Raw genomic sequence first — 13,902 nt, 5'->3', positions numbered from 1 at the left:
TAGTTTTTAATTAGCTCTTGCATTTTGGGGCTGTTTTCATTAGTAATAGAGAATAGATTAAGAGTAGGAAAACTACCTAGGTACCATAGTGCTAATCTGTATTCCTAGTATTGGGGAAACTAAAGGCAGAAGGGATCAGTAATTCATTGTCAGTCTCAAGTACATAGAGAGTTTGAGGCCACCCTGACTTAAAAAAAAGTGTTATAAAAGTCTTGCTATTTATACCAGTTCTTCTACTGGTGTTATTTGGGAAAATGTAATGGTTGCCTCTTTATCTCTTTATATAAAACTAAGGGCTTAGATAAGTAATTACCATTCTTGCCTATTCCTAAAATGTTTTTAAATATTGGAGAAAGTGAAAACCTGGAAGTAGAGAAATAGAAGGGCTGTTATTTAAAGAAATACATTATTTCTACAGTCATGAAGCCAAATATAATCTTAAAGCACCATTTCCCCTAAGTAAGTATAAAATAGATGACCTTGTTTATAAAGTATGCTTTTGGAGACAGGACCTCACTTTGTAGTGTTGGCTGGCCTGGAACTCTTGGTCTATCTGTCTCCTGAAACTTGTGTTAAAAGTCCTCTTCTTTAAGCTTAATATGCTTAAGCATTTTATTGTCATTTATTTGTATGTATGTTTGTTTATTGGGACGGGGTTTCTCTATAGCCTTGGCTGTCCTGGATCTCACTCTGTACACCAGGCTGGCCTGGTACTCAGGGATCTGAAAGACATGCACCATCACTGTTTATTCTTTATATATAAAATATATATGTGTGTTTATATATTTTAATTAAGACAGTCTGTTCTGTGTGTTCTATATGTTCATATGTATCATCTCAGACTAGTTGAAGATCTTCTTGCCTAGTTTTAATCTGCTACACTGGGTCGATCTGTCTAAGCTGCTTCTGTGTGGTGGGATGATCAGGTATGCATCACCAAGCTGAGTTTAAAGTTTTGTCTTTGAAGATGGCATATTAGGTATTTTGTTGATCTGTGGTCAAATACAGTGAGCACAGTCAATTTAGAGTTTATTTTGGCTTGTAATTCCAGAAGGGAAAATGCTTGTAATGATGGGGAAGGTATGGTGGCAGAAGTACAGTTTGAGATTGAAGTGGGATGAGGCTGTGAACTCTTAAGAGGTCTTCCCCCAGTGATTTATTTACTTTCAGAGACTACACATCCTAAAAATTCCATAATTTCTCTAAACAGTTATACCAGATGGGGACCAAGTCTTTCAATACATGAGGACATTGCTCGTTCAAATAAATCACCTCTCTGCCAGGGTTTAACATTGCCCCAGTTGGCTTCAAAATTCACTATGTAGTCAATAATATCTTTGAATTTTAAAGGAATTTTCTTTTTTATTTAATGTGTGAGCTTTTGCCTACATATGTATGTGCACCACGTACATGCCCCATGCTAATGAAGACCAGGATGTGGCATATTCCCTAGAACTGGAGTTACAGATGGTTGTTCTTCAGCATGTGGGTGCTGGGACCTGAACCCTCATCCTCTGTAAGAGCAGTGGTATTTATTTATTTATTATTATTTTCTTGACTTTTTGAGACAGGGTTTCTCTGTAGTTTTGAAGCCTGTCCTGGAACTAGCTCTTGTATACCAGGCTGGCCTCAAACTCACAGAGATCTGAGTGCTGGGCGTGTGCCACCACTGCCTGGCTAAGAGCAGTGTTCTTAACAGCTGAGCTATTGCTTCAGCTCCATTACTTTGAACTTTGGATTCTTCTGTTCCTACCTTCCACGTGCTGGGATTATAAACTTGTGTTACTGTGCCTATGTTTTGTGGTGCTGAGGACTGAGCCTGGGCTTTATGCATGCTTGGGGAGCACCCTGCCAATTGAACTACATCACCATCTTCCATTATTTTTTAAATTGAAGAGCGTTATGCTTGAAACCATTAGGCTGATAGAATGGATCAGAACCAAGAAATCACAAATATTTTTGTAGGTAAAGAAGTCTCCAAGTTTTGCTAGCATGCCTGGTTATTGATTTCTCTGTCTGCACTTCCTATCTCATAGCCAGGGACATATTTTTTAGTGCTTCCTGCATGCTAGTCACTGTGCTTTATTACTTGTATTACCACATTTAATGCTTGGTGCTATTTCTAGTTTAAAGAAGAGTGAAACACAGTTTTCTAAGTGGTACACCAATCTTGGAGGGAGCAGAATACAAATTTATTTTTACTTATTGCTTTGTTGTGTATATGTGAACGGGTGTTTGTGGAGGGTTCATGTGCAGTCCTTTGGATGCCAGAGGTTAATCTTGAGTATTGTTCCTCAGTCACTGTCTGTTTTATTCTTTGAGACAAGATCTCTTATTTGCCTGGAACTCACTAAGTCGGCTAGGCTGGCTGGCCAGTGAACCCTTGGAATCTGTTTCTGCCTCAGACTCAGTACCGGGATTATGAGTGTGTACCTTATTTAGCTTGCTTCAACCTCCCTCTCCCCTCCCAGGAAAGTAACAGTCCTAGCTGTCCTGGAACTTGTTTTGTAGACCAGACTGGCCTTGAACTTGGAGATTTGCTTGCCTCTGCCTCCTGACTGCAGGGATAAGGCGTGTATCGCCACCACCCGGCTTTTTTTTTTTTTAAAGATTTGTTTGTTTATTATGCATACATTGTTCTGCCTGTCAGATCTTATTTTAGTACTTGTGAGCTACCATGTGGTTGCTGGGAATTGAACTCAGGACCTCTGGAAGAGCAACCAGTGCTCTTAATCTCCAAGCCATCTCTCTACCCACTTGGCTTGCTTTTTTAAAAAACAAAATAGAACAACTTAGCAAGCAAAGAAAACAATAAAAACTGTGAGTTCTGTTCAACTCAGATTCTCATGCTTGTGTAGCAAGTACATTACCAACTTGATCTATTCAGCTCCATTCTTTTTATTTTTCGAGACAGGGTTTCTCTGTGCAACAGTACTAGCTGTCCTGGAGCTCGCTGTGTAGACCAGGCTTGTCTTGAGCTTGCAGAGATCCATCTTCCTCTGCCTCTCAAGTGCTGGGATTAAAGGCGTGCACCAACACTGCCTGGCCATTCTTTTTTATTTAAATTATCAGAAAAAATGTGCTTTTATCATGTAGAACATGTTGATTGGGAATATGTGTACATTGTGGAATGGCTAAATCAAGCTGATCACACAGCACACCATATACTTCCTTTCTTTTATGAGAACAATTTCAATTTACTGTCTTGCCATTTTTAAGACTATAATGTATTGTTTCTAGAAAGCAGACAATCTTACCCACAGATGCTCCTACTTCTGCAAAATTGTTGCTTCATGCAAGGCTGTGGTGGTGCACATCTTTAATCCCAGCACTTGGGAGGCAGAGGCAGTTGGATCTCTGTCAGATTGAGGCCAACCTGGTCTACAAGAGCTAGTTCCAGGACAGTTAGGACTGTTACACAGAGAGAAACCCTGCCTCAGTTACAAACAAACAAACCCCCCAAAATATTGTTGCTTCATTAGCATCTGAGGCAGGGTCTCAAGCTTGTCTTAAATTCGTGGCACTCCTGTTTCAGTTCCCCAAGTGTTGATTATAGGCATGAGCCATCACATGTGGCTTTAATTAGTTTTATAAACTTTGGCATACTAGAAAAGTAAAACTATTTCTTTGCTAATAAAATTCTATGTTTATAAATACCTATTTGATTATTCTTTTCTCCATATTTTGTTTTAGATTCCTGGATCTCCCAATCAGCATCATTTCCTCGTAACCAGAAACAACAAGGGGTGGATTCTTTATCACCAGTGGCCTCACTTCCTAAACAGATATTCCAGCCTTCTGCTCAACAGCAGCCCACTAAACCAGTTAAAGTCACTTGTGCAAACTGTAAGAAACCTCTGCAGAAGGGGCAGACAGCTTATCAACGAAAAGGATCAGCTCACCTCTTTTGTTCAACCACCTGCCTTTCTTCTTTCTCTCATAAACCTGCTCCAAAGAAACTCTGTGTTATGTGTAAAAAGTAAGATTAACCTTTCATACCATTCCATGTGGTTAAATAATGATCATAATTTTTTTTTAGAAATTTCATTGAGACACTTAGAGATGAATTCATTCATGTTTTAAAATTTGGTAAGCTACTTTGAAAGTCTGGTAGCTTATAGATTGGGCTTCCTATTTGGTAGGTTTTGAACTGATTTATTTAGGCCCTTGTAATTTTGACTGTCATCTCCAATGAATCCCTTGCAAAAATGTGAATATTTATATAATATCATAACAATATAAATATATTTATGTTGATTTACTTTTTTTTCTTTATTTACAGTGCTAGGGATCAAGCCCAGAGCCTCACCTTATAGAGGCACTTTACTACTAAATGCATTATTAATTGTAAGAATATAACAATGTTAGAAAGTTGTGTGCTTACACTTATGATACAGATATGATACATTCTATATATTTGAGTATTTTTTGACTGTTGTCAAAATGTAGTTTTATGACCCAGGTACTTTTAATTTGTTTGTTTTGGGTTTTTTTTGATATTCTTGGAAATAAGAGTTTCTGTCCTGTTTTAGATCTGTTTTCAATGATTGCAAACAAAACTGGATGATATACTGTATTGAGGGTCAAGTGGATTTTTTTGTACTCTCTCAGAGCTGCCCAAATCTGAAACTAGTTTTAGGTGTATTGAACTTCTGATAAGGACTTAGTGTTTTATTCTTATAGTAAATCCAAGGACAAAAACAATTGTTCTATAGTGTTTAGATTATTTTACAGTATACTCAAATGCTGTAATAGTCTAGAAATTTAGTATTTAAATTTAAAGTCAATAGTATTATTATTATTTTTTTGTGTATTTATTTATTTATTGAGATGTCTTGCTTTGTAGTCCAGGCTATCTTAGAACTTTTATATAAAGTTTGGCTTCAAAATTATGGCAGTCACACTATTTCTCCATTGTACTGGGATTACAGGTGCATGCCCCCTTATTGTATTTACCCATCATTTTATTTATTTATACATTAATTCATTCTATAATTTAGGGTCTATGTAATCTAGGTTGACTGTATACTGAGGACCTTGAACTCCTGATGCTTTTTACCTCTACCATCTAACTATTTTTTTAAATTATTTTTTATTGCTTTATAAATAATACTATTCAAAATTTCTACTTCCTCCTCTCCTCCCATTTCCCTCCATCTCCCCCACATACCCTCCCTCTTCCCCCTCCAGTCCTAAGAGGGGACAGGGTACCCTGCCCTGTGGGAAGTCCAAGTGCCTCCTCCCTCCATCCAGGCTTAGGAAGGTATGCATCCAAACAGACTAGGATCCCAAAAAGCCAGTGCATGCAGTAGAGACAAATCTCAGTGCTATTATCATTGGCTTCTCAGTCTGCCCCCATTGTCAGCCACATTCAGAGGGTCCAGTTTGATCCCATGCTCGTTCAGTCCCAGTCCAGCTGGCTTTGGTGAGCTCCCATTAGCTCAGGCACACTGTCTCAGTGGGTGGACCAACCCCTCGCGGTCCTGACTTCCTTGCTCATATTCTCCCTCCTTCTGCTCTTCAACTGGACCTTGGGAGCTCAGTCCACTGCTCCAATGTGTTCTCTGTCTCTATCTCCATCTGTCGCCGAACGAAGGTTCTATGGTGATATTCGAGATAGTCATCTGACTATGGGACAAGGCCAGTTCAGCACCCTTTCCTCCACTGCCCAGGGTCCTACCTGAGGACATCCCCGTGGACACCTGGGAACCCCTCTAGAGCCAAGCCTCTTGCCAACCCCCAAATGTCTTCCTTAATTAAGATATCTTCTTCCCTGCTCCCATATCCGTCCTTTCTCCATTTCCACCCTCCCACTTCCCCAAGCTCTCCCCAACCCTCCCCCCAACTAAGTATTTGGATTAATGATGTGAGCCACCATGCCTGCCAAGTGGTGCATTTAAGTAGAAAATACTTTGTGTAGTCTCTCCTGATGTTAAATTCCCATAATCTAGGAGTCTTAATGCTTGCCTATTAGTTGGGGAGGGGAATTGAACTGGTATTATCAGTTGAAGTAAATTAGTCTTTGACTTTAATTTAATGCAACTATCGTAATTTTAGTTTTTCCAATCTTAAAGCCTTGTCAGTGCATGAGAAGATAAAGTATTAGTGACAGAATCAAATAATTTTACTTTTTTTTTTTGTGTGTGTGTATAATTTTTTTTGTGTGTGTGAAAGGGTTTCTCTGTGTATCTTTCCTGCCTGTCTTGGCACTTGCTCTGTAGAGGCTGGCCTCGAATTCACAAAGAACCACCTGCCTCTTACTCCCAGTGCTGGGTTTAAAGGCATTCCCCACCACTGTCTGGCTGTTTTGACCTTTTAATCTTTTGTTTTTGTTTTTTGAGACAGGGTTTCTCTGTAAATTTGGAGCCTGTCCTGGAACTCACTCTGTAGTCCTGCCTGGGCTCGAATTCATAGTGCCTGTCTCTGCCTCCCGAGTGCCTGTCTCTGCCTCCCGAGTGCTGGGATTAAATGGATGTGTCACCACTGCCCGGCGACTTTTTGATCTTTTTTTTTTTTTCCAAGAGTACATATTTTATACTAAAAGTGATCTCTTGAATCTAAAAATGATGTTTGATTTCCATGAATTAGTCTGTGGAAATTAAAAATATCAGTTACAACTTTTATTTTTAGTTACTTTTGAAATGGAACTTTAAGTTGTACATCTTATTTTTCAGAGATATAACTACAATGAAAGGAACAATTGTTGCTCAAGTAGATTCAAGTGAATCCTTCCAAGAATTTTGTAGTACATCTTGCCTGTCTCTCTATGAGGACAAGCAGAGTCCTGCTAAAGGAGCTCTAAATAAATCGAGATGCACAATCTGTGGCAAACTCACCGAGGTTTGTACTTTTTACTTGCTCTCACGTGAGATCATTTTGGATGTTGACAGTTTCCCCCTATTCTTTTATTGGTGCCTGTGTCCTTAAAAGTGAGGATATATAAACTTTTTAGAGTATTCCATTATGTAATCCTAGTCTTCCAAGAAAGCTGACTCAGGAAGAATTAATTACCTTGTTTATTTCATCAGGTTGACAGAAAAGAGTTATAGTATTATGATTGTACTTTCCCCTTTTTATTGGTCATATGTTTATTTATACAAATGGGTAACTACATAAGAAACACAAACAGACAAATAGAAATGGAAGAATTTCCAAAATTAATTCACATTATTATGATATTAAAGTAACCTATATGTGCATACTTTATTTGAATTGTTTGTAGTACTGACTTTTTTCTTCCTTGCCTAGTGAAGTGTACTTTATCATTTCTTTTGGAGTTGTCTAAAGATTTATAATAAGTCTGTTTATGAAAGTGTGGATTTTCTGTTGTGTTTGGTTTTTCGAGACAGGGTTTCTCTGTGTAGCTTTGGTGCCTGTCTTGGATCTAGCTCTTATAGAATAGACTGCCCTCTAACTTTCAGAGATCTGCCATCCTCTGCCTTCCAAATGCTGGGATTAAAGGCGTGCACCACCACTACCTGGCTTTCTGTTGTTTTTAATTTATTTTTAGAGAAGTTTATAGTGATAAGTGCGATGCATGTGTTCATATGTTTTTGTGTATATAAACACCTCAGAGACATAGAAAAATGTATTTTGATTTTTGCTTTTCCTCAAATTAGCCTTCTTGTGTTTATGTTGCTGTGAATTAAGCTTTTTAGCTACTTGAAAACAGATACACTCTTAAAATTCTGTTTGTTTTTCTTTTAGATTCGCCATGAAGTTAGTTTTAAAAATATGACTCATAAGCTATGCAGTGACCACTGCTTCAATAGATATAGAATGGCCAATGGTCTAATAATGAATTGCTGTGAACAGTGTGGAGAATATTTGCCCAGTAAAGGTGCTGGAAATAATGTTCTGGTGATTGATGGTCAGCAGAAAAGATTTTGCTGTCAGAGTTGTGTCAGTGAATACAAACAGGTAACTCATGTGCTAAAGCCCCCAGGTATTTTGGGTGAGTTTGGAAGCATTGTAGGAGGATTTAGCCTTATTTATTTTGGGATCTCATTTAATTCTATAATTTTTTTATATGAAAATGACTTAACTCAAATGAAGTAAGAAATATGTAGGTTTTTGAAAATTAACTTGTGACCTAGTATAATTCTTTCGAATTTTCTTTTTGGGGGGATTTGGAGAGGGACTTTCAAACTGTTAGAACTTGGGCCTTTGTATTTCAGCTTTTAGATTAATTTCCAGTTTTAGCCCTCTAATTTGACTTTGCAAATACATGTAGACATAAAATATGCATACTAAGCTTAGCTTTAGTTTAGCTTCTATTTTGTTTCTCCTTGATTCCTTTGTATTATTTTTAGGTATCAATTTTTAGTCTTTGTTTTGTATATTTTTTGGAAACTTAAGGAAATAGCCAAGCTACTGATAGTTTATCTTTTTCTTAAATAGAAGGTATCTTTTTTTTTTAATGATTTTTTTTTTGAGGTTTTCTTTTTTTGTTTGTTTTGATTTTCAAGACAGCTTCTTTGTAGCATTGGGGTCTGTCTTGGAACTCACTCTGTAGACCAGGCTGGCCTCGAACTCACAGAGATCCACCTGCCTCTGTACCCCGAATGCTGGGATTAAAGGTGTGCACACTGCTGCCTGAAACAGAAGGTATCTTAATGTATGTGTTGCCGTATATGTCTCTGAACTCATTCCCTATCACTACATAGATTGATCTTTTTCATTCTTTATGGAAGAATAGTCCATTTTATCGTAATTTTATGAAATCATTTTTTTAAATAATTTTTTTTAAGATTTATTTATTTATTATATATACAACATTCTGCCTCGATGTATGCCCGTAAGCCAGAAGAGGGTGCCAGATCTCAGTACAGATGGTTGTGAGCCACCATGTGGTTGCTGGGAATTGAACTCAGGACATCTCGAAGAGCAACCAGTGCTCTTAACCTCTGAGCCATCTCTCCAGCCCCTATGAAATCATTATTAAAAGTTAAATTATGAAAACATGATTAGATTAATATTTAATTAGTTCTTTAGGGCTACTATATACCAGATCATGGACTCTGACTTAATAAATAGTAATTGACATTCTGACAGTTCTGGAAGATGAAAGTTCAAGTTTCTGGTCCTGCCTCTTCTTTACTTCCTACTTCTCTACAACTGTTTTTGCTTTGCCTTTCTCTTTTCTTAAAGGGAAACCAGGTTTATTTCATTATATCCCCACCCCTATGACCTTGTTTAGCCATAACAATACATAACAATTCAATTGGAAGTTAGAGTTTCAAAGTAGGAATTGGATTGAAGGGAGTACACATTTCTGTCTATAAGAATAAAAGCAAAGATGCTCAAAATTCTCACTACATTATCTTTATTTTGCTCTGTTTTAAGACAGAACTTGTAGTTTTGGCTGGCCTTGAACTTGATCTCTTGCTTTGGCCTCCCAAGTACTGGGGTTGTAGACATACATCACCATTCCTATGTTGTCCATTGTATTTTAATTATGTATGCTCTTTGGTTATTTACATTGATTGTATGCTGGAAGTACTGTAGTTATAATGGTGTGCCTCTATATATAATATTTTCTTTATCTTGCTTATCCCTCCCCCCTTTTCTGCACCTAGGGCCTCACATATGCTAAGCAAATGCTTTTCCACTAAGTCGTATCTGTAATTTCCATTTTCTTTTTGATGTATTGGGGGCGGGGGGGGGGGCTAGAGATGGCATCGGTGCATCGTGGATGCATATATGTAATGTAATATATGTATGTATGTATGTCACAGGTTAGTTGTGAGTGTTATTCTTTAGTCACCTTGGCTTTTGAGGCATTTACCCTGAGATTTGGTGCTCATGATTAGACTAGACTGACTGGCTCCAGAGTTCCAGAGCATCTATTCATTTACAGTCCCCCAGCACTGGGGTTACAAATGTATGCCACCACCATGCCCAGCTTTTTAAGTTAGATTCTGGGGATTAAACTTGTATCCTTATAATTGCTGGAAAATACTTCACTATGTGAGCTGCTTTCTTCAGACACCTGCCATTTTCGAGACAGGGTTTCTCCTGCACACCAGAAGAGAGCATTAGATCTCATTACAGATGGTTGTGAGCCATCATGTGGTTGCTGGGAATTGACCTCTGGACCTCTGGAAGTGTAACCAGTGCTCTTAAACTCTGAGTCATCTCTCCAGTCCCCAGGCAGTATTTCTTGGAGAATTCTGTCTTCTTTTTTTATTCCTCCACAGCTCCAAAGATAACACAGAGTAGTTTCTATTTATTGTCTATTTACAGTTCTCTGATTCTTTAATTTTAATTTTTTTTTTTTGATTTTTCGAGGCAGGGTTTCTCCGTAGCTTTTGGTTCCTGTCCTGGAATTAGCTCTTGTAGACCAGGCTGGCCTCGAACTCACAGAGATCCGCCTGCCTCTGCCTCCCTTTAAGGCGTGTGCCACCACCGCCCGGCAGCATATTATAACTATTGAAGCATTTTTATGATGGCTACTTAGGAAATCTTTGTCAGATAATTCTAACATCTGTAATTTGAGTTTTGACATGGATTGCTTTACTAGTTTTTTTGGGAGGGGGTGGTTTCGAGACAGGGTTTCTCTGTGGTTTTGGAGCCTGTCCTGGAACTTTGTTTTTGGTGATGAGGATTGCTTTTTTTAAACTTAAATGCGATTTCATAGTCTAGGGCTCTTTTCTTATTCTCTATTGTGTGTGTGTGTGTGTGTGTGTGTGTGTGTTGGGGGGGTGTTGTTTTATCATTGTATTCCCCCCCCCCCCCAACTTCTTCAATAGTGAGCACAGAACAGAAAATGTATTGTTCAAAGTTAGGAGAAGGGGAGGGGGCTGGAGAGATGGCTCAGAGGTTAAGATCATTGCCTGCTCTTCCAGAGGTCCTGAGTTCAATTCCCAGCAACCACATGGTGGCTCACAACTAACTATAATAAGATCTGATGCCCTCTTCTGGCCTGCAAGCAAACATGCAGACAGAACACTGTATACATAATAAATAAAATAAATCTTAAAAAAATAAGTTAAAAAAAAAAAGAAAGGAGAAGGTTTTAAATCGGTCAATCATTGAAGCAGCTTTCATAGATTTTTATTTACTTTTCAGTCTGACACCTTTTCTTCATGCACTTACAAAATCTTTTAAAATGTTTTAGGTAGGTAGTCATCCAAGTTTCCTGAAGGAAGTTCGAGATCACATGCAGGATTCTTTCTTAATGCAGCCTGAGGTAAGCAGGAATGTTGGTGAGATTGAAGATTCATTTAAATAAAAAAAAATTTCATGTTTGTATATGTATGTGGGCATATGCAGGGCAGATGTGGGAATTAGTTATCTTATACTGTGTAAGTTCCTGGTGTCAAATGTCATAACGTTGCATCCATTTTCAAGCATTAAAGTGTATTTTAACGTAATAGTTGTCTAAGGAATTATTAAAATTTATTCTCTTAAATTATATCAGATGATGAATGTTTTCATTTCCTCCAAGAGATAGATTTTTCAATTCCACCAAATTTTTCATGTTTTTTATTCATCAGAAAATCCTTGTGTGTCATTAGACAATTCTTCTCAGATACAATTTTGGTGTTGCTTACCTGGACTAATGCCTCTCTCACACATCTGACTCCTGCTGTCAATGTTTCTTACCACTGAGGCACTATGTATTATTTTCCTCTGTCTGTGCTCCATTTTGAGGTGTTTTTTGTTGGTGCTGTATCTCTTTGAGACAGGGTCACGTTATGTAGCCTACCTTCCTGCTTCAACTTTGTCCATGCTGAGATTGATAAACGCAGCACTGCTGTCTGCTCCTGTCACTCCGTCCTCTCACACATGCACTCAGCAGTTCTTCGCCAAAGCCGCTTTTGAGATACCGGTGGTTAGGTAGCCACAGTTCTTTTCTGTGCACATCCCTTCATTATTTTGTTTTCCAAATAGTAGTTGTCCAGAACTTGATCTGTTTTTTCAACTTCTGGGCTCCAAAATCTACCTCCAGACAGTGAGATTTAGTAGCCATAGAGTTTTCTTTGTTTTTTTTTTCTTAGAGATGCAGTCTTCAACACAGCTCCAAACCACGTACACACAGAAAAGTTATTATGCCTCTCCTAGATTTTCAACTAAATATCAACAAAAACCATTTTTTTTTTTTTTGAAGGAGATTGAGATGACGATTGGTTTGCTAGAACCTAGTTTAGTGGGTGGCACAATTAGTTTGTATTTAGAAAGAATATAATAGAATCATTTTGAAATGACAGGAAAGGCTTTGAGTTAGGCATGATGACATATTTCTGCAATCCCAGATTTTGTGGGGCTAAGGAAAGAAGGTCATAAGTTTTGAGGCCTTCCTGGGCTCCATAGAGCTCTGTCTTTTGCTCTTAAAAAACGCTTTATGAAATTAGTTCTAGTTGAGTGTGTATGTGTTTGTGTGTGTTTAATTATCTTTTTATGTTCAAATTTTAGAAATATGGAAAACTGACAACGTGTACTGGTTGCCGAACACAGTGCAGATTTTTTGATATGACTCAGTGTATAGGTCCTAATGGATATATGGAGCCATATTGTTCAACTGCTTGCATGAACAGTCACAAGACAAAATATGCAAAGTCACAAAGTAAGTTTTAAGTATTTGGAAAGTTTATTGACATAATTGTATATTAAAGATAGCTGATCTTATTTTTATATAATTTTAACTGTTTGATTTTCTCATACTGAACTTCTTTATTGCAAGCCTAAAATTATTTTGATGATTTCCATATTTTTTAATTTTTAAAAGTTAGTGAGGCTTTATTTGTTTGTTTGTTTATTTATTTTGTATACAATATTCTGTCTGTGTGTATCTGCAGACCAGAAGAGGGCAGCAGATCTCGTTACAGATGGTTGTGAGCCACCATGTGGTTGCTGGGAATTGAACTCATGACCTTTGGAAGAGCAGGCAATGCTCTTAACCACTGAGTCATTTCTCCAGCCCGCTTTATTTGTATTTGATTAGCTAAAACTATTATTAAGCCCAAAAATATCTAAAACATTTTTATGTATTCTTTTATACTGTAGATAATTAAATGTTTATTCTCATTTTTATGTGTATAGGTGTTTTGCCAGCATTGTCTGTGTGTACTTGTGTATATGCAGTGCTCACAGAGGTCTGAAGAGGGTGAAGGGTTATCTAGAACTGGTGTTAAAAGTTGGTTAGTTGCTTTGTGGGTGCTGGGAACAGCGCTTGGTTCCTTTGCAAGAGCTCTTTTTTGCTGAGCTTTCTTTTAATCCCTGGCAGTATTTTTTGAAGATGAAAATATCTTGAAAATTTAAGGTATAAATAATATGAGAATAATTTGTAGAGAGACTCATTTAAAAAAAATCAGTTAACATTTTCAGAAGATCTTTTACTTTATAAGGAAATCAGGTATGTATCTTTCTTTTTCTTCTAGGTTTGGGAATTATTTGCCATTTTTGTAAGCGAAACTCTTTACCTCAATACCAAGCCACAATGCCTGATGGAAAACTGTATAACTTTTGCAATTCCAGTTGTGTGGCTAAATTTCAGGTTTGTTACTTTTCCCCCTCACCCATAAAATGCATATAGAAAACAATTATAATATGCTTTTTTCTTTTCTGCTTCTTTGGGCGGAGACTATATATATCACAAGTCACAGAAGGCCTTGCTGAACTTCTGTATAGATTTGATGTGATTCAGAGCTTGAAGGAAAATGAATTTTAGTAGGATTTAATTCAGTGTTGGATGTATAGTGCTTTTCTTGTTAAATAGTAGCAGTGTCTTTAGCCTTGAAACATTAAGCATATTGTTATCCAAAATAGAAATGAACACTGTAAAAAGGGGATTTAGACTTATAGTAGCTCTTAACTTAGTCTGGGATCCATTCAGGGAGATATTATTGATTTTTGTAAATGATGGGTTGTTTAGCCTGTTGGTGGTGGCGGCGCACACCT

The 13,902-nt window shown here is 37.5% G+C and overlaps 1 protein-coding gene across 5 annotated transcripts in view; it reads left to right on the top strand.

Moving 5' to 3' along the window:
- Zmym2 (zinc finger MYM-type containing 2) overlaps positions 1-13,902 on the top strand; it is a 72,077-nt gene that overhangs the window by 22,427 nt on the left and 35,748 nt on the right. For all 5 annotated transcript variants that reach the window (XM_041633931.1, XM_041633932.1, XM_041633930.1 and 2 more), the window contains 6 exons: positions 3,694-3,979; positions 6,675-6,840; positions 7,708-7,920; positions 11,120-11,191; positions 12,418-12,568; positions 13,383-13,498. In XM_041633931.1, the coding sequence (XP_041489865.1) occupies positions 3,694-3,979; positions 6,675-6,840; positions 7,708-7,920; positions 11,120-11,191; positions 12,418-12,568; positions 13,383-13,498 (1,004 nt within the window). The remainder of the gene's footprint in view (positions 1-3,693; positions 3,980-6,674; positions 6,841-7,707; positions 7,921-11,119; positions 11,192-12,417; positions 12,569-13,382; positions 13,499-13,902) is intronic.

This window comes from Microtus oregoni, unplaced genomic scaffold (assembly GCF_018167655.1).
Source record: "Microtus oregoni isolate MIOR12 unplaced genomic scaffold, Mior012 000045F_ref0000178, whole genome shotgun sequence".
Lineage (NCBI taxonomy): Eukaryota > Metazoa > Chordata > Mammalia > Rodentia > Cricetidae > Microtus > Microtus oregoni.
This window is presented reverse-complemented; position numbering and strand designations above follow the sequence as displayed.